At 36.6% G+C, this 26,155-nt stretch overlaps 1 protein-coding gene across 3 annotated transcripts in view; it reads left to right on the top strand.

Moving 5' to 3' along the window:
* LMLN (leishmanolysin like peptidase) overlaps positions 1-26,155 on the top strand; it is an 89,756-nt gene that overhangs the window by 56,552 nt on the left and 7,049 nt on the right. For 2 of the 3 annotated variants that reach the window (XM_038583076.1, XM_038583074.1), the window contains exons 13-16: positions 6,242-6,374; positions 8,207-8,366; positions 10,405-10,535; positions 17,986-18,196. In XM_038583076.1, coding sequence (XP_038439004.1) covers positions 6,242-6,374; positions 8,207-8,366; positions 10,405-10,535; positions 17,986-18,196 — 635 coding nt within the window. Of the gene's footprint in view, positions 1-6,241; positions 6,375-8,206; positions 8,367-10,404; positions 10,536-17,985; positions 18,197-20,717; positions 21,577-26,155 lie in introns of those variants that run through there. The other variant, XM_038583075.1, reaches the window with a different exon arrangement.

Genomic DNA, 26,155 nt, shown 5'->3' with positions numbered 1-26,155 from the left:
AAACATTTGTGTACAGGTTTTTGTGTGAACATAAATCTTCATTTCTCCAAGAGAAATGCCCAGGAGTGCAGTTGCTGTGTCATATGGTAGTTACAAGTTTAGTTCCCTAAGAAACTGCTGGACTCTTTTACAGAATGGCTATACCATTTTGTAGTCTACCAGCAATGTATGAGTCATAACAATTTTTCCACATCCTTGTCAGCATTTGATGTTGTCACTATTTTTTATTTTAGTTATTCTGAAAGATAGTAGTGATATCTCATTGTGGTTTTAATTTGCATTTCCCTAATGGCTAACGATGTTGAATATCTTTTCATGCTTGTTGATGTCTATATATCCTCTTTGGTGAAATATCTCTTCATGTCTTATGCCAGTTTTTTAATTGGGTTGTTTATTTTGGGTTTTTTACTGTTGAATTTTGAGAGTTTTTTATATATTCTGAATACTAGCCTTTGTCGGTTATGTGGTTTGCACACATTTTCTCCTAATCTGTACTTTTTCTTTTTATTCTCTTTATAGGGTCTTTCATAGAACAAAAGTTTTTAACTTTGGTGAAGGCCAAATTAACAGTATGTCCTCTTAGGAGTCGTACTTTCAGGTCAATCAATGGTGAAGCCCTGAATCCTAAAGATATTCTTGTATTTTTTTTTTTTTCAAAACTTTAATTGCTTTATGTTCTATATTGCAGTCTGGGATCCATTTTGAGTTAATTTTTATATAAAGTGGAAGACTTAGGTCAAGGTTCATTTTTTTTTTTTTTGATGTATGGATGTCCATTTGGCTCCAGCACTGTTTATTGAAAAAGCCATTTTTCTTTCATTGAATTGCTTTCTTGCATTTGTCAATCAGTTGGGTGTATTTATATGGATCTATTTCTGTGTTCTCCATTCTGTTCCATTGATCTATGAGTCTGCACTCTATTAATACTGCACAGTCTTTGATTACTACAGCTATATTATGTTTTAAAATTGGGTAAACTGGGATCCCTGGGTGGCGCAGCGGTTTGGCGCCTGCCTTTGACCCAGGGCGCGATCCTGGAGACCCGGGATCGAATCCCACATCAGGCTCCCGGTGCATGGAGCCTGCTTCTCCCTCTGCCTGTGTCTCTGCCTCTCTCTCTCTCTCTCTGTGTGTGTGACTATCATAAAAATAAATAAAATAAAATAAAATAAAATAAAATAAAATAAAATAAAATAAAATAAAATAAAATAGGGTAAACTGATTCTTCCCACTTTGTTTTTTCAAAATCATCTTAACTGTTCTTGTTCCTTTGCCTTTCATATAAATTTCAGAATAACCTTGTCTACAAAAAAGTCTTCTTGAGATTTTTCTATGAATTGTTTTAAATCTATTAGCAATTTTAGGAGAATTGAGATCTTAGCTTTGTTGAGTTTTTTAACCCCCAACACAATGGTGGGGGGGGACATTTAGTCTTTCATTGTTAAGTATAATGTTAGTTGTAGGTGTTTTGTAAATGCTCCTTTTCAAGTTGAAGTTCTCCTGTATTCCTATCTTTCTGAGAGTTTTTTTCACAAATAGATGTTGACTTTTGTCAAAAGCTTTTTCTGGTTTGTTTGATATACTCGTGATCTTTTTTTTTTTTAGCCTATAAATATGATGGATTACATTGATTGATTTTCAAATATGAAACCAGTTGTGTGTTGCTAGAAGTAATCCCCACTTAGTCATGGTATATAATTATTTCTATGTATTTCTGAATTCCACATACAAATATTTTATTATGGGGATGCCTGGGTGGCTCAGCAGTTGAGCGTCTGCCTTTGGCCCAGGGCATGATCCCCGGGTCCTGGGATCGAGTCCTATATCAGGCTCCCTGCAGAGAACCTGCTTCTCCCTCTGCCTATGTCTCTGCCTCTCTCTGTGTGTCTCTCATGAATAAATAAATAAAATCTTAAAAAAAATTATTATGGCTTTTTTCTGTATATATTCATGAAGAATATGTTTTTGTTTCTTTTTGTACTATCTTTGTTTTTTTTGTATCAAGGTAATATTAGCTTCATAAAATGAATCTGGAAGTATTTCTTCAACTTCTGTTTTTTGGAAGGATTTGTATACAGTTGGTGTTAATTCTTTAAGCGTTTGGTAGAATTCTCCAGTGAAACCACCTGTGACTGTAGATTTCTCTTTCAGGAATTTCTAAAGTATTAATTCAACTTCCTTAACATTTACAGTGTATTGATATTTGTCTATTTCATATTGGATGAACTTTGGTAATTTGTGTCATTCAGGTATTTGTCCATTTTGTCTAAGTTACTAGATTTATGTGTACAGAGTAGTCTGTAGTAGTTCCTTACTATTGTTTTAATGTCTGAAGGGTATAGCGAGATCCCATTTCATTCCTCATCTTGGTAATTTGCATCTTCTCCATTTCTTTTTCAGTTTTGCTAGAGGTTTGTTAACTTCATTGGTCTTTTTAAAGAACTAGCTTTTTGTTTCATTGATGTCTTTTATTGTTTTTCTGTTTCCAGTATATTTCTGTTTTGTATTATACCCTTCCTTATGCTCATTTTTGTTTTATTCTTCTCTTTCTAGGTTCTTGATTATTGATTTGAGATGCTGTATCTTTCTAATATATATATTGAATGCTATAAATTTCCTTCTCAGCATGTCTTTAGAATCTCAATATGTTGTTCATTTTACTGATAGTTTAAAAGGTTTGAAACAAGTTACTTGCCTATGGTCATATAACTGCTGAGGGACTTTAGCTTCTCTGTCTCCAAGTCCAGTGCCTTATCCACTAAATCACAGGTACTTCTTGTGAAGGTGTTATTCTTATCTTTTCTCCCCTGGGTTAAGTCTCAAAGCATTAGTTTCTACTAAGGAGTCTGACATCTGAGTTGTAATACTGCTGTGAAAAGAGTATCAGGAAGCACCTGCAGCCACTCTGAGGACAGTGCTGTAGTTATATCCAGCACTACAACTTTTGTCTGCTAGTGTAGTTCCCAAATTTTGCCACACATCAGAATCATCTAGAATTTTTTTTAAAAATTCTATGCCAACATTACAGCCCATCCCAATTAAAGCAGAATGTCTGGAAGTGGGAACCAGGCATTGGTATTGTTTTTAGAGATCCCTTAATGATTTCACTTTGCAGCAAAGTTTGAGAACTGCCATTCCACTGTGATAAAGGAAATATATAATTAACATTGCAGCTGCAAGAGCGTAGAGATTTTTTTTCTTTTTACAGCTGCCACTTTGTTCCCCTTTGGGTCCCGATTATAGGATTACCTAAAACCAAAAACTGAAGGGAATTTCCTCTTCTCCATTCTCCAAAAGTAAAACTTTTGGTCCCCTGAATTCTGTCCTTTCAGCCATAAGCCAGAGGTTTGCAAACTTTTCTGTGAAGGGCCTATTAGCAAATATTTTGTGCACACAAAATAAGGTTCTTTCTATGTTTTGAGACAACTAGTGTATTATTACCTAACTCCTCTTCCTAGTTCTTCAGAGTTGAACAGTCTCTGTTAAAACTATTCAACTCTGCTTTTGTATATCAGGAGCAGCCATAGGCAAAATGAATGAACATGGCCATGTTCCAGTAATAACTTTATTTACAAAAGCAGGTTGTAATGAGAAACACAGATACCAAAAAAGCAGTTAAGGGCAGGATTTGGCCTAGAATTTAGTTAAAGTTTGCTAATCCTTGTCATAAGCATTCAAATGTCCCACTTTTGAAATGTCGATGTTCAGAAGTCCTTACAGTACAGAAGCCAGCTTCTGGCTCTGTAGGCTCAGTGAGGCTATATCCCTGAGTTGTCTTCGATTCCAGTGTGACCATTACTGAGCATGGGGACTGGTGCCTAACTTCAGCTGTGACACCTCTCCTCTTTTATTGTTGGGTGACTGGTGTGAAAAGGGAACAGTTGGGCATTGGCAGAGCCTTACTCATTTGAATCATCTGAATCTATGTATACACAAAATAAGGTTCTTTCTGCGTTTTAAGACAACTTGTGTATTATTACCTAACTCTTCTTCCTAGTTTATTTGGCATTGTTATCAGCTCTAAAGCTGCACTGTCCAGTATGATACCACTAGGCACATGTAGCTGTATCAATTTATATTAATTTATATATTATATAATTTTAATATTATATATTATATAATAATATAATTTTATAATATTATTATAATTATAATATATAATTATAATTATAATTATGTAATAATTAATATATTATTATATTATTTAATTTATATATTATATATTAATTAATTATATTTAATTAATTAAATTAATTAAAGTTAAATAAAATTTAAAATTCAGTTCTTTAGTTGCACTAGTTCCATTTCAAGTGGTTAATAGCCACTACATGATTAGTGGCTAGTGTGTTGGACAACATAGCTGCATTGCAGAAAGTTATACTAGGCGTTCTGCTGTAGAATCATATCCCATGAATCTTGAACAACTCTAACTTTGGAGCTTTTTAAATCAGTATTTTTTAAGTTCCTTACTCCTCTTTATCCATTCAGCCAAAATTCATATTTTAATTAATTATATATTGTTTTATTTTAGATAAAAATAAAAAGAGTGAGTAAGAACTACTTGTCATATTTAGTGGAAACTTCATCATAGAAAGTTATAAAATTGCCATATATAAAGATTTTATAAAAAGTGATATGGACAGTGAAATTACATTTATTGACTAACTTGTATGTGCTAGACACTGCGTACTTTATAGTTGAAGCTCAGGAAAATTAAGTAAACATCAAATAAGCTGGTATTTGAAACCAAGCCTGTGTGAAGACTTCTAGACCTGTGTGAAGACTTCTAGACCTTTGTTTTCCTATTACACTGTGCTGCTTCAAGTTTACCAAAGACTGTGGCAGGTCTTTTACACATTTTATCTCAAGGAGCTGTAATTCCCCTAGAGATGTTTTATTGCTATACTATGTTAACTTAAATGAAGCAAGTACCAGTTTTCTTTAAAATAGAAATCTATCCTAGGCTTTTTTCCCTTAACAAGCATGTGGGAGAAGAGGAAAAATAGCAGTAATCCTATCACAATTTGGCAGCTAGTCTTAATAGGATTTATACTGTTTAAGAATACTGGAATTTAAAAAAAAATACTGGAATTTCATTTATAACATTATTGTTATGACATTAATTTATATTATAGTTATCAATAAGGCGACTAATTTGAAGATTATTTTTATAGAACAATGCAATAGATTCCAATGTCCTTGAAAAATTACAAGACATCTTTTTCCAAATTGTACTTTCAAGATTAGATTTAACAGAACAACTTGTAATAATTAGGAATATACAATATACAGTCTTCATTTTGTACATGAAAACAAGATGTCTTGTGAATGTTTTCAGTTTAACAAACTGTCAAAAAAGAGTCTTTGAACTAGATTAGGCATAGCAAAAATTTCACTCTTTGTAGTTGCAGGACAGAAAGGCATCACCTCCATCTCTTTCTGAGACTCCATTATATTAATTATGAAGATTTGCATTTCTAAGCAGCATCAGGAATTTCATTATTTTTCATTAAACATTGCAGATCATGCCTGCAGAACTCCATTTTCCTGGCAAAAGTGGAGAAAGAGATAAAATAGAATTGTGTTTAATAATGGTGGAATGATGTTAAAATGCATGTAGCATTAATCTTTCATATCTATATTAAGTATTTCTTTTTACCCTTTTAAAAATAACTTTATGGGGATCCCTGGGTGGCGCAGCGGTTTAGCGCCTGCCTTTGGCCCAGGGCGTGATCCTGGAGACCCGGGATCGAATCCCACATCGGGCTCCCGGTGCATGGAGCCTGCTTCTCCCTCTGCCTGTGTCTCTGTCTCTGTCTCTCTCTCTCTGTGACTATCATAAATAAATAAAAATTAAAAAAAAATAAAAATAAAAATAAAAAAAAATAAAAATAACTTTATGGGGATCCCTGGGTGGCTCACCGGTTTGGCGCCTGCCTTTGGCCCAGGGCGCGATCCTGGAGTCCCAGGATCAAGTCCCGCGGCTGGCTCCTGGCATGGAGCCTGCTTCTCCCTCTGCCTGTGTCTCTCCCTCTCTCTCTCTCTCTCTCTCTGTCTCTCATGAATAAATAAATAAAATCTTTAAAAAATAAAAAATAAAAATAAATAAAAATAAGTTTATAACCTGATTCAGCACTTAGTATTAAGCTATTAAAACAAACTGCAATGTTAATAGAAAAGACAAGGTCTAAAATGGATTTGTTATATTTTCTGATACAGTGGTGTTTATCTTTGTGTGCAGGAGGCAGATGCTGAGCCCTTTCTGTGACACACTCAGAAGTAATCCATTGCAGTTAACTTGCAGACAGGACCAGAGAGCAGTTGCAGTGTGTAATTTGCAGAAATTTTCAAAACCTTTACCTCAAGAGTACCAGGTAACACTTGTTTTGGGCACTATTTTAGAAATCAGTTCAACTTTTTAAGAGGAAGTCTCCATTTTGAAATAGAAGAATGAATTCTCAAGTTTTTCAACTTGTGAAAGGCTCCATTTGTTTTCTGTAAGTTAGAAAAAATGAAGAAATCTTAGAATTCTTTAAAGTCAATAAGCTAATCAACAACAATTAATATCCAGGAATGCCTTATAGTAATGGTAAAAGGTATTTAGAATATTTATTGGATCTATTTTTAAGTGGTTTGTATTTTTTTTCTAATTGTTTCCAAAGTCTTCATCTTTGATTTCATCTAATTTACACAGAAAACAAGGTTTTTCAAAGAAAATAACTGAGGTACTCTAATCCAATTAATTAGAAGTCTTGGAAGTCCTGCATTAGAAAAGGTTTAACTCATGGTATCTGTAAGATGAAGGAGGGGCACCTGCATGGCTCAGTTAAGCGTCCAACTCTTAATTTCAGCGCAGGTCATGATCTCAGAGTTGTGAGACACAGTCCAGTGTTGGGCTCCACACTGGGCATGAAGCCTGCCTAAGATTCTCTCTCCCTCTCCATCTGTCCCTCCTCTCTCTCTCTCTCTTTAAAAAATGGGGGGTAGGGGGGGACGCCTGGGTGGCTCAGCTGTTGAGTGTCTGTCTGCCTTTAGCTCAGGATGTGATCCCGGGGTTCCAGGATTGAGTCCTGCATTGGGCTCCCTGGGCAAGGAGCCTGCTTCTCTTCTGCCTAGGTCTCTGCCTCTCTCTGTGTCTTTCATGAATAAATAAATAAAATCTTAAAAAAAAAAATGGTGAAGGAAATGGTCCCACATATTCAGTCTGAATCTCTCATTGGACCTTTAAGTTTTTTGTTGCAGTGGCCATCTCTAAAACGCCTCATTTCTGCCTGCCATTTAAAAGGATTCTGTAGTCAGAAGTGGTATCTCAGAAGATAATTTAAAATGATAGCTGGTAAATTTTGAGCTTCCTATCTGTGTTTATGACCCCACTGAATGCTTCCAGACACCATAAGATAGCAACTGTATTTCTAGGCATAGTAATATAATTCATGGAGTTGGTATAAATATGAAATCTTTAAAATTTATCTGATGACTTATTCTTTTGGTGTTCAAAGTATTTTTTTAAAGATTTTATTTATTGAGAGAAAGAGAATGCACATGAGCAGGGGTGATGAAAAGGGACAGAGGGAAAGGGAGAAACAGACCCCTCCAGTAGGGAGCCCAGTGTGGGGCTCTATCCCAGGGCCCCAAGATCATGACCTGAACTGAAGGCAGACACTTAACCAACTGAGCCACCCAGGCACCCCAAAACTATTTTTTAAGTATGATCTCATTCATTTTATCACAGTTTTATTTTTTCAGGTTTGTCAAAACACATAAATTAAGTCTTCTAAAAACATTTGAAGTACATTATGTTTAAAATATCTTAATTCTCTGGATTAGTTTTGTGTTTTGTTAACTCTTGAAAATCTTCCTATTTATCTTGTTAAAACATTAGTCAAATTTGTCATCTAATTAAAAAACTTAGACCAATATACTTACCTTGCCTATTTCTAAAACCATAACAGCCTCGAAATACCCCTCAGGTAGTATATTATGGTCTTTATGTCCTAATATATATGAAGAAAAGTAACTATAACAACCTCGAAATACCCCACAGGTTGTATATTACTGTCTTTATGTTCTATTATATATGAAGAAAAGTACAATAATATCTTTTTTATATTATGCAGCCTTAAAGGGTTGCTATAAATTGTGGACTTTGTTTTGATTATACAAAATATTTCTTACTTTCCTGTTTTCCTAATAATTTTTTTTGTAGTACTTCGATGAACTAAGCGGAATACCTGCAGAAGATTTGCCTTATTATGGTGGTTCAGTAGAAATTGCTGACTACTGCCCTTTCAGTCAGGAATTCAGTTGGCATTTAAGTGGTGAATATCAGCGCAGCTCAGATTGTAGAATACTGGAAAATCAACCAGGTTAGTAGTCTATGAAATGAAATGTTGTGTAAAATTACATATCAACAATATAAAAAGGGATAAAGGGCACAGACCCAGGAGCCAGATTGAATTTCTGTTGTCATCCCACTGGTATCCATTTGTTAGAAGTAACTTAACTTCTCTGTGCCTCAGTTTCCTCCTCTGTACCAAGGTGATAATACCTGTCTTATAGAGTACTTGTGAGAAATAAATGAATTCTCATAGCAAATGCTTAGAACTATGACACATAACAAGGATTGTTGTCTAGATACATTTGCACATATGTGCACATGCTACGTTTTGGTTGTACCTTACATCTGCATGACACTTTTGACTTGCAAAGCACTTTTATTTTTATCATTTCCTTTTAGTCTTCTAAAACCCTGATGTGAGAGACAGAGAACATATTATTGAATTTCACAGGTGAGCAGAGACACTAAGTAATACAGTTAATTGGTGCCAGTGTAAGATCCTCCAATGCAGAGCTCTTTTTTATTAAATCATATTAGGTATCCTATTTTTTCTCTTCTAAAGAGTGTACATTTTATGTAATTATAAGTAACATGTCATTCTCCAGATACCAGAATAATACTGTTATCCCATGGCTAATAAGATGTATTGCCATATTATTTATTCCCTTTTAAAACCCATAAACTCTATGACAGTTCGGTATTCACCTTTGTAAACAAAATGTTATCACACCTGGTATGTTAATAAAGAGCAATAGGTAGTTTTTAACTCTGTGGTCATCAAAATTTCTAACCTGGTCCTTTTTATTACCCCCTTATTCCATACTTCATTACATACTCTGTTATTTACATTTTAAATAACCATATGATTTTTCCTTTTATTTTTAAACATGGTAGCTTTAACTAGATTTGTACAGTCATTTTTTTCATCACTCACCTATTTAATAAATGTCTAAAAACTTATAACTACTCAGCAATTCCATGTTAGAGCTGAGAAATGTAGACATCTGTCAATTATGGGTTTGCCAAAGATATGGTATCACACTTTATTGTTTTAGGGCTGGAGTTGGCAAACATTTATGGTAAAGAGAAAGATAGTAAATATTTTAGACTTGGTAGGTAGGTCATGCGGTCTCTGTTGGAACTACTGAACTCTGCTATTACAGTGTGAAAGCAGTTATAGACAATGTAAATTAATCGCAGTGTTCCAATGAAACTTTATTTATAAAAACAGGTAGCCTTCAGGATTTGGCCTGAGAGCTGTAGTTTGCTGACCATCCCCTTTTCTTTTTTTGATGATGATCACTTTGTTTTTCAAGAACTTTGAAATACTCATAAATACCAAAGAAATGTTTTTTTTTAAGTTCTTTTACCCTGAATAATAAAAAAAAAGTTCTTTTACTCTGTATTATATTTTCTTTCTTAACTTACATAATTCAGATTTTTCAAAACTGACATAAAATACCTATCTTTAAGAACTCTGTGTTTTCAAAAGATGAAAGTTATATTAAGTGTAAAGAAAACAATCTATCACTAGGGCTTAAGAGCCTCATCCCTCATCTATTAGCTATTTAGAAGTCCTTTAATCCATCCTGTACCTCTGCATGCTTGTGTTTAATCTGAAACTGGATGAGCATGTTATATAGGGGCCTCTAGGACATAGCATAAGATGAAAATACAAGAAAACTTTCCAAAAAGTTTTTGCAACACTCTAAAAAAGCCTTCATTATATAAATCAGTTAGCTTCATCTGTCATGGGTCATCTGGGGGGTGACTCCTATTTAGACTACCAGTAAAGATGATTCTTAGTGCTATTTCCTCTATTTATGTAATTTAGATACTTTAGGCCCAGTTTTATCTCCGGTTTTTGATATAATAATTTCCTCCCACTTAAGTCCTTTATTGAGAATCCAGTTTGATTTTTGACCCCTTGAGTTTTTTTAATGAAAATTTCCATTAAACATGTTTGATCTTTAAAGCAACTTTTAACCACAAGAATGGGATGCTTCAGTTTCTTGTTCTTTGAGCCAAAAGTCAATTTTTAAGAGATGCTTTCTGGTTTGCTTCAGATCTTTTTAAAAACTATGGTGCTGAAAAGTATGGACCTCATTCAGTTTGTCTAATTCAGAAATCAGCATTTGTCATGGAAAAGTGTGAGAGGAAGCTGAGTTACCCAGACTGGGGGAGTGGGTGTTATCAGGTAAACTATATGATCAAATGTTATATAAACTTGTCTTGTTATCAGTGGTTTTTATATTTTAAAATACATTTTATATTTTTAATGTAATGTACTGATAATTATTTATGTAAATATTAGTTTGGATGCTTATGTTTTGTGAAAATATTGTCATTTCTTTGAGAGAAAGTACCTTTTTCCATTTGTTTAAAAAAATGTGTAATTGTTATATATCAACAAGTTTTTTTTTTGTTTTTTTTTGTTTTTTAAGATTTTATTTATTTATTCATGATAGTCACACAGAGAGAGAGAGGCAGAGACACAGGCAGAGGTAGAAGCAGGCTCCATGCACCGGGAGCCCGATGTGGGATTCGATCCCGGGTCTCCAGGATCACGCCCTGGGCCAAAGGCAGGCGCCAAACCGCTGCACCACCCAGGGATCCCTATCAACAAGTTTTATAATAATTTTACTTTGGGGGGATCCCTGGGTGGCCCAGCGGTTTAGCGCCTGCCTTTGGCCCGGGGCGCAATCCTGGAGACCCGGGATCGAGTCCCACGTCGGGCTCCCGGTGCATGGAGTCTGCTTCTCCCTCTGCCTGTGTCTCTGCCTCTCTCTCTCTCTGTGTGTGACTATCATAAATAAATAAAAATTTTTTTAAAAGCTTTAAAAAAAGTAATTTTACTTTGGGCATATATCCCAAGGAAATAATGGAATATATGTAATTTTTTGAACAAATATTACTTTATCATAGAAAATATTTGCAATTTATTTCATAAGGTCTGAGTAAAGCATGGATTTAAGAATTAATAAATCAACTACAGATTAATAATAGGTTTTCTCCTTTATAATTAGAAATCCAAAGGTTGTAAACTATTTTTTCTTAATTGTCTCATTTGCACATCTGATTTTGTTTTTTATTTTCTAAGATTTTATTTATTTATTCATGAGAGACATAGAGACACGGAGAGAGAGCAGAGACACAGGCAGAGGGAGAAGCAGGCTCCCTGTTGAGAGTTTGATGCAGGACTCGATCCCAGGACCCTGGGGTCACGACCTGAGCCAAAGGCAGGCAGGTCACTCAACCACCGAGCCTCCCAGGGTTCCCTGCAGCTGGAAGACCTAAATGGACTTCTTTAGCTGGGAATTTAATTATTACTTTTAAAGTTACTTATGAAATTAACTTTTTTTGGTAACAAGTTTTTTGAGATATAATTCATATATCATACAATTCATTTAAAATCATCTTGGAAATCTTATAAAAGACAATTCAAAATAAATACTTTTCAGTTATAATCTGACAACTATAATTCAGCAGCCGTTTTCTGATAAATTCCATTGCAGATTTATGTATTTATTGAATTCATAGTTTTGACCTGGTTGTAAACATAACATAAAATTTTGTTTTATTGCCTTCACTTCGTACTTTTTATGTGGAGCAAAACACCTCTTCCAGATTTTTCCAATAATAAAAATTACTATTCTTTTTTATTTTTTTTTAAATAAACTCTACCAGCAATGTGGGGCTTAAGGTCACAACCCTGAAATCAAGAGTCGCATGCTCTACTGGCTGAGCCAACCAGGAATAATTGTTATTCCTTGTGGCCATAAGACATTACATCTTTTTAAAGTATCATAATTAAGGAAATCATTTCCTTGTTATATAATCGAATTAATTTTCACTTTTCATGATAAAAATATGCTTTTATAAGCACATTTACAAAAAGATAATTTTTGAAATAAATTCCCTTAAGTGAAAATATTAAAAAGGATAAAGCTAAAACAGTGGCGACTATAATAGGAGGATGACATCTTCAGGCTATTTTGTTTTATTATTTCTTTGATTTATTAAGTAAAATTTCCACCCATCATGGGGCTTGAACTCATGATCCCGATATCAAGAGTCATATGCTCTACTGACTGAGCCAGCCAGGCATCCCATCTTCAGGCTGTTTTAGTAGTTTATCAACATCACAGCACCAGAAAGTGATTATGCAGATTTGCAATACCATCTATAAAGATTGAATGTACTTGGCTTCCCTGTACTTACAGTTGTCAGTTAATTTTGTTAATTTAATACCAACCACCATTTATATGGGAAAATATGTATAATCTCCAAACACTTAACATGGATTAGCTGTTTTGTTTTTTGTTGTTTTACTTATTTTGTTTTTGTTTTGTTTTAAATATTTTATTTGTTCATGAGAGACGGGGCGGGGAGTGCAGGGGCAGAGACACTGGCAGAGGGAGAAGCAGGCTCCTTGCAGGGAGCCCGATGTGGGACTCCATTCCGTGTCTCCAAGATCAGGCCCTGTGCTGAGGGCAGCGCTAAACCGCTGAGCCACCTGGGCTGCCCTGTTTTACTTCTTTTGACAGAAAAGTTGGAAGAATGCTATAAAATTTTTTTGAGTTATTTAAGTGTAAATTGCTGACATGTTTCACCCTCCTCCCCAAGTACTTTGTATATTTCTTATACACAAGGACATCCCTTTGCATAACCACAATCCTATCAAAGAAAAAGAAGGAAAGGAAAGGGGAAAGGAAAGGGGAAAGGAAAGGGGAAAGGAAAGGGGAAGGGAGGGGAGGGGAGGGGAGGAAAATTAACACTGATACATCTAATTCTTGGATCCTATTCAAGTTTTTCTGATTGTCCCAATAATGTCCTTATAGCAATAGGATCTGGACTAATATCAAATGTTGCATAGTTGTCATGTCTCTGGTCTCCTTCAGTCTGGAACAGTTCCTCAGTCTTTTAACTTTTATAACCCTGACATTTAAAAAAATTATAAGCTATTTTTTTCCTAGGATGTGCCTCATTTGTGTTTGTATGATATTTCCTCATAATAGAATTGAGGTCATGTATTTTGGGCAGTAATATCACAGAAGTGATGCTCATGTCCTTCTGATGGTACACTCTTGATTTGTCCTTTCACTGCTGATGTTAACTTGTTGGTGTCTAATAGGCTTCCTCACTATCAGTTACTCTTTTCTTACTAATTTTCTTTGTAATTAATAAGTATTTTGTAGAAAAGAACTATGTCAATGAATTTTTTTTATCAAACTTCCATTTTATTAATTTACATATTTATATCAACAGTGGGTCATGGATTCCATTTTATTCAAGGTATTACCATTACTATTATTATTTATTTTGATACTTAAGTTCCCCCAGATTTAGCTAGAGGAAGCCCCTTTAGGCTGGTTTCTGTGTCCTTTTGGCCTTTCCTCATCTTTCTTTGAATATTTCCTTGCTTTCTGGCATAAGATATTCTATATTTATCTTTACTTTCTTTGCCCCAGCTCTTGTGTCAACTAATTCTTCAAGGAGCTCTAGTTTAATGGAGTGTGGTATTTAAGAGACTAAGATCAATTGTTAGATACACTGTTCATTGCCACTGGGGTATAGCTACTCCCCATGCCCTCTTGGTAAACAGATATAGGAAATATATGTGTGTGTGTAATTTGTATATATACCCGTATGTGTATGTATATAACCATGAGTTTGTACCAGTATCTTTAATTCCAGTCCAAAACTAAAGGGTTCAGCTTAGTTTTCTCCCTTTCCATATTTATAACTCCTTTCTCAGGGGGGAAGTTTGGCTCTCTTTGTCCTCAGTGTGCTTATTAGATCTGTCCACATCCCTTTCACTTTCTCCCGTCTCTACCTGATTACTACCATCCTTACCCACCCCGATTCTAACACAGTTCACCAGGTCACATTTCTCCCTCACTGCAACCCAAATTCCATGCACATCTTTAGGATATAAATGCTCTTTCTTCTATTAAACTTTCTAAGCTTTATTGTTCTTGTTTCTACCATTTTTTGATTGTAAGAGTAATGACAATACTGATTCCATCTTTAGCCCTCCACCTTGTTCATGTCTGATTGATGAACTCTCTTGGGGTTATGTGTTCCAGGCCCCTTGGAGATTAATATACATACCTTAGAAATGCCTGCCAAGGCTGGAATGCAGGGAGGCTTGCTTTCGCCTTCCATGAATCTATTAGAGATAACGTAGTCTTTCCTCCTCCTGACTCACAGATGGCACCACAGGTCTTTTTTTTTTTTTTTTTTTTAAGATTTGATTTATTTATTCATGAGAGACACAGAGAGAAAGAGAGGGAGAGACACAAGCAGAGGGAAAAGCAGGCTCTCCGCAGGGAGCCCAATGTGGGACTCCATCCCAGGACTCTGGCATCACACCCTGAGCCAAAGGCAGACACTCCACCACTGAGCCACCCAGGCGTCCAGGCACCGCAGGTTTATTAAAGATCAGTGTTCTGTTGGATGCTTGTGAAATCTTTGAAGTGCATGTGAGCCTTTTGATCTTACTACATGACCTTCTGCTTGTCACCTTGCTTTATAAAATCTGAAGACTGAAGTCTGCACTTTGCAGAGAAGAGCAAAGCTACACAGCTGTCCAGATCACTATCTGCCCAATCCTCCCTGAATTAAAGTGTATGGAGATGCCTGCTTCAGTTTTCAGTCTCACAGTGCCTTCTCTGTTTGAAGGATACTTTACAGTCCCTTCACCTTCCAACATTGACTCTTAATCATAAAACAGTCTGACACTATTAAATCTGGGGGCAAGGGGGATTCATATGCCACCCTTCTTGCCTCAGTTAAAGCCGTTACAGGACAGGCACTGTGTCATGGGCTTCTTTGGTATCCTTTTTGGCCACTGAGCACAGTATTCAGGCAATTCTCACTTAAAAGAATAATTACATTGCACTGTAGTTATGGCAGTGCTAACTAGATGTGGGACAGACTTACGGAAGAGGTTACACTTTGTTTTCTTGAGCTTATTAGAACTTAAATTTCCAAATTAGTATTATATTTAAACTTAGTTGATGTTAGAGTCATTTTAAAAATGACTCAGTTGTTGAAATACATTTTTGGAACCCCTCTTTTGAAATTGCCTTTAGTAATAGTTTAATAGCCTCCTAAGAAAATCAAATGTAGTATTTTGCATCACACCCATATTAACTTAATGTTAACTAGTTTAGTCAACTACCTTTATCAAAGTTGGTTCTGGGCAATTTTGGAGTATTTCTAAAAATTACATTGACTTACAAAGTAAAAATTTGCCACCATCAGACTTACTCAGAATCACACACTTGGTTTGAAGATAGGCCCAGGAGAGAAGTTCCAGAAATATTTAAAGTGAAGTAGCATAATTGAAATTAGTGAGAAGTCTTTTTAGAAAACACCTTTGAAGGATCCCTGGGTGGCTCAGCGGTTTAGCACCTGCCTTTGGCCCAGGGCGTGATCCTGGAGGCCCAGGATCTAGTCCCACATCAGGCTCCCAGTGCATGGAGCCTGCTTCTCCCTCTGTCTGTGTCTTTGCCTCTCTCTCCCTGTGTCTCTCATGAATAAATAAATAAAATATTTTTTTAAAAAAAGAAAAAAGAAAAAGAAAACACCTTTGAATGGGGATCCCTGGGTGACTCAGTGGTTTAGCACCTGCCTTCAGCCCACGGCATGATCCCGGAATCACAGGATCGAGTCCCGCATAGAGCTCCCTGCATGGAGTCTGCTTCTCCCTCTGCCTGTGTCTCTGCCTCTCTCTCTCTCTCTCTCTGTATCTCTCAATAAATAAATAAAATCTTTAAAAAAAAAAAAAGAAGAAGAAGAAAGAAACACCTTTGAAGAAGACATTTAAAATTGTTTAAAAGTTAGCTTTAGAAAAAAAAAAAAAAAGCTAGCTTTAGGGATGCCTGGGTGGCTCAGTGGTTGAGCATCTGCCTTTGGCTCGAATCCTGATCCTGGGATCCTGGGATCGAGTCCTGCATCAGGTTCCCCTCAGGGAGCCTGCTTTTCCCCCTGCCTATGTCTCTACCTCTCTCTGTGTGTCTCTCATGAATAAATAAATAAAATCTTAAATTAAAAAAAAATGTTAGCTTTAATGGGAGCACCTGGGTGGTTCAGTTGTTTAAACATCGTCTTGGTTTGGGCTCAGGTCATGATCTCATGGTCATAAGATGGAGCCCTTTTTTGGGCTTCACGCTTAACCTAGAGTCTGCTCCAGATTCCATGCCCTTCCCCTTCTGTCCCTTGTACACCTCCCTATCTCAGAAAGAGAGAGAGAGAGAGAGAGAAAGGAAAGAAAGAAAGAAAGAAAGAAAGAAAGAAAGAAAGAAAGAAAGAAAGAAAGAAAGAAAGAAAGAAGAAAGAAGAAAAGAAAGAAGAAAAGAAAGAAGAAAGAAAAGAAAAGAAAAGAAAAGAAAAATTCTTTTTTTTTTTTTTTTAAGTTAGCTTTAGGGCAGCCCAGGTGGCTCAGCGGTTTAGCACTGCCTTCAGCCCAGGGCGTGAACCTGGAGACCCGGGATCGAGTCCCCCATCGGGCTCCCTGCATGGAGTCTGCTTCTCCCTCTGCCTGTGTTTCCGCCTCTGTGTGTGTGTGTGTGCACGTGTCTCTCTCATGAATAAATAAATAAAGTCTTAAATAATAAAATAAAATTGACTTTATTAGTTACCCCTTGCAGTTAAGATATGAGTCTTACCTTTATTTATTTATTTTTTAAAAAGATTTTATTTATTTATTCATGAGAGACAGAGAGAGAGAGGTAGAGACACAGGCAGAGGGACAGGCAGGCTTCTCACAGGGAGCCTGATGCAGGACTCAATCCCAGAATCCCAGAATCATGCCCTGAGCCAAAGACAGACATTCAACCACTGAGCCACCCAGGTGTCCTGAGTCTTACCTTTAAAGATGTTACCAATCCATGTATAATCACTAGGACCATTTTTATACCTGAGCAGATCTGGGATAGTGAAAAAGAGTAAAAAACTTTTACTATGCACATTTCTGTGTATTACCTTTTTTTTTTTTTTACAATGAGCATATATTATTTTTATAATTTAAAATAACTAATAAAAATTTGATTTACAAAATTTATGACGTGTGGAGAAAATGACATACTGAATAATGGCTCTTTCACAAAGGTTTCAGCTGAAGTATAATGAGGATACTATAATCTACTGAAATGCTTTTTTTAAGGTTTTATTATTTTTTTTGTAAGTTTTTTATATTTCACTAGTCTCCACACCCAGTGTGGAACTCAAACTTACAATCCTGAGATCAAGAGTTGCATTGCATGTTCCACGACTGAACCAGCCAGGTGCCCCTACAGAAATGTTATTCTTGACAGCTTGGCTTCAGGGGTCTATGAATCCAAATTGTAAGTTGTGTGTTGTCTTATATATTTACAGAAAAGTGTCCATAGCTTTCCTCAGATTTTTTTGAAAGTGCTAAAGTAAAAGTTTAAGAACTGCTACCCCAGAGTGAAAGTTCTTTTAGACCTGAATAATTTAACTTTATATGAGATTAAAGATATGCCTATATCCCAAATTGTGTTTTATAGTCAGTCAACATTTTTAGTAAATTCTAATGTATTTTCCTGTAGGTGAAAAAAGGCTCATAATATCATATACGAGAATCTTATTGACCTGATTTTTTCTTTTCCTATTTAAAGGTTTCTTGTTCTCCTCAAGGTCTGACAGTTTGGGTTCAGAACACTTCATATTTGTGTAGTCGAGCTGGACAGGTCCTCCCCGTCAGTATTCAGATGAATGGCTGGATTCATGACGGTAACCTACTCTGCCCATCTTGTTGGGACTTCTGTGAGCTCTGTCCTCCAGAAAGAGATCCTCCAGCTGCTAACTTGACCCGAGCTCTGCCACTAGGTGAGTAGTCTCTGTGATTGGAGTAAAGACCAGGACTTTTCTTATATAATGTTAGAAATTCCCTTCAAGGAAACTCTAAAACAGGTGGAGCATCTTCTCTTCTAATTGCAGTTTTGAGAAAGCCTCCTTCCCACATTGTTAGAAATTGAAGGTAAGTAAATATGACACTTCCGTTCAGTAAGAGCAAGGATAAGGAACTTTTCGTCTAAAGATCCTCTGATTTGCAAAAAAAAAATAAAAAAATAAAATTCATTCAAGATTATAAAAATAATGTTTCCACCATTCATTTTGAAATCAAGTGTAAACAAAATTCTCATTAAACGCAAAAAGCAGTTAAATGTATTTCAGTTATATAGGCATACCTCATTTTATTCTTCTTTACTTTATTGCACCTCACAGATACTGCACTTATTACAAATGGAGGGCACCTGAGTGGTTCCGTTGGTTAAGTGTCTGCCATCTGCTCAGGTCCTGGGGTCAAGTCATCCAGCTCCCTGCTCGGCAGGGAGTCTGCTTCTCCCTTCCACTTGCTCATGCTCTCTCTCATGCACACTCTCTCTCTTTCTCTCTCAAATAAATAAAATGAAAGGTGTGTGCCAACTGTGTCAGCAGCTCTGCCAGTACTGAGCACCACTTTCCCAAGAGCATTGGCTCAATTCACATCTCTGTGTCACACTCTGGTAATTCTTACAGCGTTTTAAACTTTTTAATTATTATTATGGTGAACTCTGGTCAGTGATCTTTGATGTTATTATTGTAGTGTGTTCTTTGGGAGACACCAGGAACCACACTCATAAAACAGTGAACCTAATTGGTAATTCTGTGTGTTCTGACATTTTCCACCTACCAGCATTCCCATTTCCTTCCCCTTCCTCAGTCCTCCCTATTCCCTTAGATACAATATTGAAATTAGGCCAATTAATGACCCTACCATGTCCTCTAAGTGTTCGAGTTAAAGGAAGAATCACATGTCTGTCACTTTAAATCAAAAGCTAGAAATGACTCAACTTAGTGAGGAAGGCATGTCAAAAGCTAGTCATGTCAGTTAGCCAAGTTGTGATTGCACAGGAAAAGTTCTTGAAATGAAAAATAATATTACAGTGAATACAAACAGGAATGATTTTTAAAAAGTGAAACAGCCTTATTTCTTATATGAAGAAAGTCCGAGTTATCTGGATAGAAGATCAAACCAGCCACAACATTCTCTTAAGCCAAACTAACCCAGAGCAAGGCTCTAATTCTCTTCAGTTAATTCTAGGAAGGCTAAGAGAAGTGAGGAAGCTGCAGAAGAAAAGTTGAAAGCTAGCAGAGGTTGTTTCATGAGATTAAGGAAAGAAGCTGTCTTTGTAACATAAAAGTGTAAGGGGAAGCAGCAGGTGCTGTTGTATTAGCTACAGCAAATTATCCAGAAGATCTAGCTCAGATGTAGTGGAAGTGGCTATACTAAACAACAGATCTTCAATGTAGATGAAGCTTCCAATGGAAGAAGATGCCATCTAGGTCATTCATAGCTAGAGAGAAGTCAGGCCTGGATTCAAAGCTTCCAAGGATAGGTTGGCTCTCTTGTTAGGGGCTAATGCAGGAACTTGAAATTGAAGCCAGTGCTCATTTACCATTCTGACAATCCTAGGGCCCTTAGGAATTAGACCAGATCCTCTCTGCCTTTGCTCTGTAAATGAAACAAGCCTGGATGACAGCACATCTGTTGCAGCATGGTTTACTATTTCAAGCCCACTATTGAGACTTACTTCTCAGAAAAAAAGGATTCCTTTTAAAAATTACTGCTCGTTGTGAATACACCTGGTCATCCAGGAGCTCCAGGGAAATGAGCCATGAGATTCATGTTGTTTTCATATCCACTAACACAGCATCCATTCTGCAGCCCACAGATCAAGGGGTAATCTTGCCTTTCAAGTCTTCCTATTTAAGAAATATATTTTATAAGATATAGATAGTGATTCTTCTGATGGATTTGAGCAAAGTAAATTGAAAATCTTCTGGCAAGGGTTCCCGATTCTAAATGCCATTAAGAACATTCGTGATTCTGGAGAAGTCAAAATACCCACATTCACAGGAATTTAGAAGAAGATGATTTCAACCCTCATGGATGACTTTGAGAGTCCAAGACTTCAGGGGAGGAAGTAAGCACAGATGTGGGGGAAACAGTAAGAGGACTAGAATTAGAAGTCGGACATGAAGATGTGACTAAATTGATGCAATCTCATGATAAAACTTGAATGGATGAGGGAGTTGCTTCTTACAGATGAGGAAAGAAAGTGGTTTTTTGAGATGGAAACTAGTCTTGGTGCACCTCCTGTGAAGATTATTGATAGGACAACAAAGGATTTATCAAACTTAGTTGATAAATCAGTGGCAGAGTTTGAGAGAATTGATTCCAATTCTGAAAAAAGTTCTGTGGGTAAAATGCTATCTAATAGCATCATGTGCTACAGCGAAATAAATCATTTGTGAGAGGAAAGGTCAATCAATGTGACAAACTTCATTGTTGTCTTATTTTAAGAAATTGCCAGAACCACCCCAACCTTCAGCAGCTACCACCCTAACCAGTCAGCAGCCGTCAACGTCAAATCAAGACCCTCCACCAGCCAAAAAGACTTCTAGAAAGTTCAGATAATGCTTAGAAGTTTTGAGCAACAAAGTACTTTTAAATTAAGGTCTGTACATTTTTTTAGACATATGCTATTGCACATTTAATAGCCTTCAGTACAGTGTAAATACAATTTTTAAATCCACCAGGAACAAAAAATTCATTTGACTTGCCTTATTGCAATACTTGCCTAATTGTGGTGATCTGGAACCGAACTCACAATATCTCGGAAGTATGCCTGTGTTACGAGTAGGTGAGGTAGAAGAAAGGAAAAGACACTGGAAAAGATACTTAAAGAAGGGATTCACATACCGGTACACAAAGAAGAGAAAGGTGCAGGGACACAAAAACACCTGCACAAAGTGATAAAGAAAGATGGGCTAGTAGAGGCAAAGTGGTTTTCACTGAGGTATATTTTTTCTCATTGTCTCAGACTCTAGAGTAGAATTGAGACTAACAGAACAAAGTTGTAGGGAGACATATTTCAGTTAAATCCTTTCAATCATTAGTCCAGGAGAGTAAAGGAAAGAACTGCCTTGAGAATGGGCCATTTCCCATTATTGAAGATGTGTAAGCTAAGACTGATGACCCGTTTCTGAGAGTTATAAAAGTAGAATTCATGAATTCTCAATTAAAGCTCTGACCTAAGATCTATGAGATTTTAATTAAATAACTCTGAGATTTTAATTAAATGACCTATGTGATTTTATCATAGTCTGACATTTTTAGAATTGAATAATAAAGATGTTATGCACAATTTCATTTTCTCAGTTGGAGGTTTTTTTTTTTTTTTTTAATGGAACTGTGTAGCCCTTTGCCTGTTCCACAGTCTGGTTGAAAATGGAGGGCTACATTCATTTATACCTCAGACTTTCTCCACCTCTAAGATTTAGTTTCCTTTCTTTCCCAACCCTGGGGGCTTTCTACAGACATGAGCTGATAAGTAGAGTGTGAGTTTTAGGAGACTGGTTCATGTGGGGTGCCCCGGGGGGCCTGAGACCACCTCTGGGTTTGGTGACTCTCTAGGACTCACAGGACTCAGGCTGTCTTTGTACTTGTGGCTAAGATTTGTTATAGTGAAGAGATACAGGGCACAGTCAGCAAAGGGAAAGAGGCCACTACTGTGAAGTTGGGCGGGAACCTGTTCTCAGACACCAGCTAAACGCCATCCTTGCAAGTAGGACTTTGAAGGATGGCAATCTCAGGCCTTCTATGTTAGCTCTTTTCTTCACAGAACTTTGGGGATAAAAAAAAAAAAAAAAGAACTTTGGGTATTAGCTGTTTTCTACAGTTGTAATAGTAATAACACAATGAATTATTTGAAATTATATAAGATCTTAGGTACTTTTGGTGTGGTAAATAGTACAAATAGTGTTCAATACTCTTAGTTAACTTTTACTTTTTTTTTTAAAGGTTTTATTTATTTATTCATGAGAGACAGAGAGAGAGAGGCAGAGACATAGGCCGAGGGAGAAGCAGGCTCCACACAGGAACCCGAGGCGGAACTCGATCCAGGGACCCTGGGATCACGCTCTGAGCCAAAGGCAGATGCTCAACCGCTGAGCCACCCAGGTGTCCCAGCTTTTAATATGAAGCTGATAGGATGACTTAATTTTGTTGTAAATGTCAAATTGCTTTGGCTGGAACAAGAGGGCTGACAGTCCACAAGTTAGGTGGTTCTGATGGAGTTCCCATCCTCAGGCCTGATCTCAGTTAACTGTAAGATCTATCACCATTTCATTGTCCAAGAGAGGAGCAGATATTGAGCCATTGGCAGTTAGAGTTGAAATAGTTATCCCAGCTGGTTCAGGGGTGAGAGTCTTAGGAGTACTGTAGAAGAATGTCTGGGAAAGAGGGGAAATCCAGACCAGGTAAAGAGGCTGTGAGATAATTATTTCCCCTTCTTGGACAAGTGAATCTATTAAAAGAAGGTGGGGGGTAAAGATGGCAAACCACCCACCCCTCCACCTGCATAGTCTGCACCTTAGACTCTGCTTATTCTGCTCCCTGCTTATCAGTCACCCTTCTGATATGGTGCTGCTAGGATGTGCTTGATTTCCCTATTAACTTACCCATTTCTATGAGGAAGGAGGCTCAGAAGAGTGTTGCAACTGCCAAATCACTACTACAATTTTTTTAAAGATTATATTTATTTGAAAGAGAGTGTGCACAAGTATGGGGAGGGGCAGAGGGAGAAGGAGAAGCAGACTCCCTGCTGAGCAGGGAGCCCCATGTTGGGCTCAGTCTCAGGACCCTGAGATCGTGACCTGAGCCACCCAGATGCCCCCACTACTACAATTTTGAAAAATATATAACTATTACAAGAATAGATTATTTTAGGCCTTGCTTTTTTTTTTTTTTTTTTTTTTTTATTCACGAGAGATACCGAGAGAGAGGCAGAGGCAGAGGGAGAAGCAGGCTCCCCTCAGGGAACCAAAGTGGGACTTGATCCCAGGACCCCAGGATCATGATCTAAACCAAAGGCAGATGCTCAACCACTGAGCCACCCAGGCGTCCCTTAGGCCTTACTTTTTAAACATACACATCACTGTTGAAATTCTAAAATATCCTGACTTACCATATTTGTTAATGTGTTCACGGAGCATCCTGAGCCTTTACTGAATATTCATTGTGTCAGAAACTATGACAGAGGGCAGCCCAGGTGGCTCAGCAGTTTAGCTCCTGCCTTCAGCCCAGGGCCTGATCCTGGAGACCTGGGATCGAGTCTCACGTTGGGCTCCTTGCATGGAGCCTGCTTCTCCCTCTGCCTGTGTCTCTGCCTCTCTCTCTGTGTCTCTCATGAATAAATAAATAAAATCTTAAAAAAAAAAAAAAAAAGAAAGAAACTATGACAGATATTTCTTTCAGGTAAATAGTTTGTTTCTGTTTAATACTTTTTTATGACCCCCCAAACTTCTAAAAATATTTTGATGCTTTAAATGTATTTGTATGAGAAATACTAATACATTTAATTCTAATAATTAGAATTAACCTATGATGAAGCTTATTAAACAAATGATCACCCCTAATCTATTTGTTTTATGAAAGTTTTTAAGTTTTTAGACATGCCTTTAAAACATTAAACATGCTAATATTCTGGAGGAAGTGTAAAAAATATTCTTCTCCCTAAATTCTTCTGATTGTTGTTGTTCTTAGGTGTTAGTTCACATAACCTTTTCTTTTATTTGTAATTTCTCTTAGAACGTAGAACTCCTTGTTTTCTCTCTCCTTTTCTCTAGTTGTCATTTCTAAATGCTAGAATGTGATTAGAGTGTGACTAGATAGTTGTTCTGTATTGCCTAAGAGAGTTTTCCATTAGTGACTATGAAAGATTTATTTCTGACTTCTTTCTAGTCTCTTTAGATCTTAGGGGTTGTTTTTGTTTCCATTTATTGAATGCTAGACACTTTGCCAAGTGCTTTATGTCTATAACATTGCATTTAACTCACAAAATCTAATGAGGTAGGAATTATTGTTTTACACATGAGAAAACTAAGGAATAAAGAGATTAAATAATGTATTATCCATGAACTAATAAATAATGAAGTTCAGATAAAAACCCAGATCTTATTGTCTCTAATTCATTTTGAAACCCTCTATTTGAATCTTTTAATTTCAATTAGTATTTGCACAGAAAGTGCAGTGTTTTTGAAGAACAAATGTTCCAGAACTGCCATTAATGTTTTAATAGCTTGTTAAATTTTAGTACCAACAGTAGAGAAATGATAGTTCTCCTGTTTCCTTTGGGCCAAATTGAAAATCAAGAGATAAAGGAATATGCCTGTGTTGTTAGTCTCTCTAGGATCCATTCCTTAATGCAGCCAGAACCACTCTATCTGATGCTCTAAGCCAGAATTTATCCCATAGGACTTTCTGGGTTGATGGAAATGTTCCATAGTTTGCACTGTCCAATACAATAGTCATTAGTCACATATGACTGTTGAAGATGTAAAGTGTGGTTAATGTGAGAAACTATTTTATCTTAATTAATTTAGATTTAAGTAGCACATACAGCTGCGGCTGCCATATTAGATAGTGAAGTCCTAAGTCAGAAGTTCTCAAACTTTAGCATGCATCAGAATCATGTTAAAATCAAGAATTTCAGGTTCAAAAGATCTGGGTTGGAGCCTGCAAATTTGCATTTTTAACAAGTTCCAGGGTAATGCTGATATTGTTGACACAAGGACTACACTTTGAGAAGGACCATTCTTACTAAGTGGGATTTTTTAAAAGATTTAACAAATACCAGCATGATTCCATTGAAGAATAGAGATTCCCCATGATTTACCTGGCTTATAGGCAGGAAAACAATTTTTAAAAAATACTTCATCCACACTGCCTAGTGCCCAGAAGAATAAGCTCCGGTGCCTTGATATTATTTTTCTCACCTTTTAAGCAAGTCAGACTTGAATCTTGGTTTATTCTTCGTTGATCGAAATATTAGAAAGGACAACTCATTCTAAAATAAAGTCAGGCTGACCTGTTCTCTTGACTGCAATAAAAATGTTTTCCATTCTGAGAATTATTTCAGGAAGTCATTTTAGCCCTGAGAACAACTTGTGGCTAAATTAAAATTTATTCCTAGTGCCCAAGACCATAGAATCTTCTACCATTTCCGTATCAGCCTGGCATGATACAGATAGATGGGTAGGTAGTTAGAGATCAGGGCCGTATGTTTACCTGGACAGTGCATGTGCTTATGGTCTTGGTATAATTGTTAATAGCGCATTCCCTTGTGTTAATCAGAAAGAAAATTTAGTTGATCTAAGCAAATTTCATAAAGCAGACAATCTCCACTCTCAAGAATACAGAGAACTGCAAAATAAGGGAAAAGAACTGCAAGCAGGAAACAAGTACTCGGGTTAAGTTGATTGGCTGGGGTGGCATATCTGACCTTATATAGAAAGATGAAGGACAAAGGAAATAAGTACAGAACCCAGAGCTGGCTTAGCAATTGAAGATTAGCTTACTTGGTATTGCGTTTCTGGTCAAGTGGAGGAACATAAAAGTTATCTAAGTTTCAGTTTGCTGGCATTGCACCACTGGCACAAGTGACTGTATCTTGGGAAATTTATTGCAACACTATTTACTTTCCTCTATAGCATCTTAGGCTTTGTTGGGATATTTCCTGAAGACTTCTTTCTTTTTGGGGGTGCTGCTCCTAACTTCGATATGGTGGGTACATCATCTTTTCTTCCTGCATAAAATATTTTGTTCTTTTTCCATAAATGTATAAAAATGACTTTGCATATCTAGGTTTCAGGAAGTTAATTTTGATTCTCCTTTCCAAGGTGGTCCTTGTTTACCTTTTAATAGTCACCTGTACTCATCTGTCAGTTTTTAGTTGGTAT

This window comes from Canis lupus, chromosome 33, assembly GCF_011100685.1.
Source record: "Canis lupus familiaris isolate Mischka breed German Shepherd chromosome 33, alternate assembly UU_Cfam_GSD_1.0, whole genome shotgun sequence".
Lineage (NCBI taxonomy): Eukaryota > Metazoa > Chordata > Mammalia > Carnivora > Canidae > Canis > Canis lupus.
Note: the sequence above shows the minus strand (reverse complement) of the source record. Positions and strands in the feature narration are given on the sequence as shown.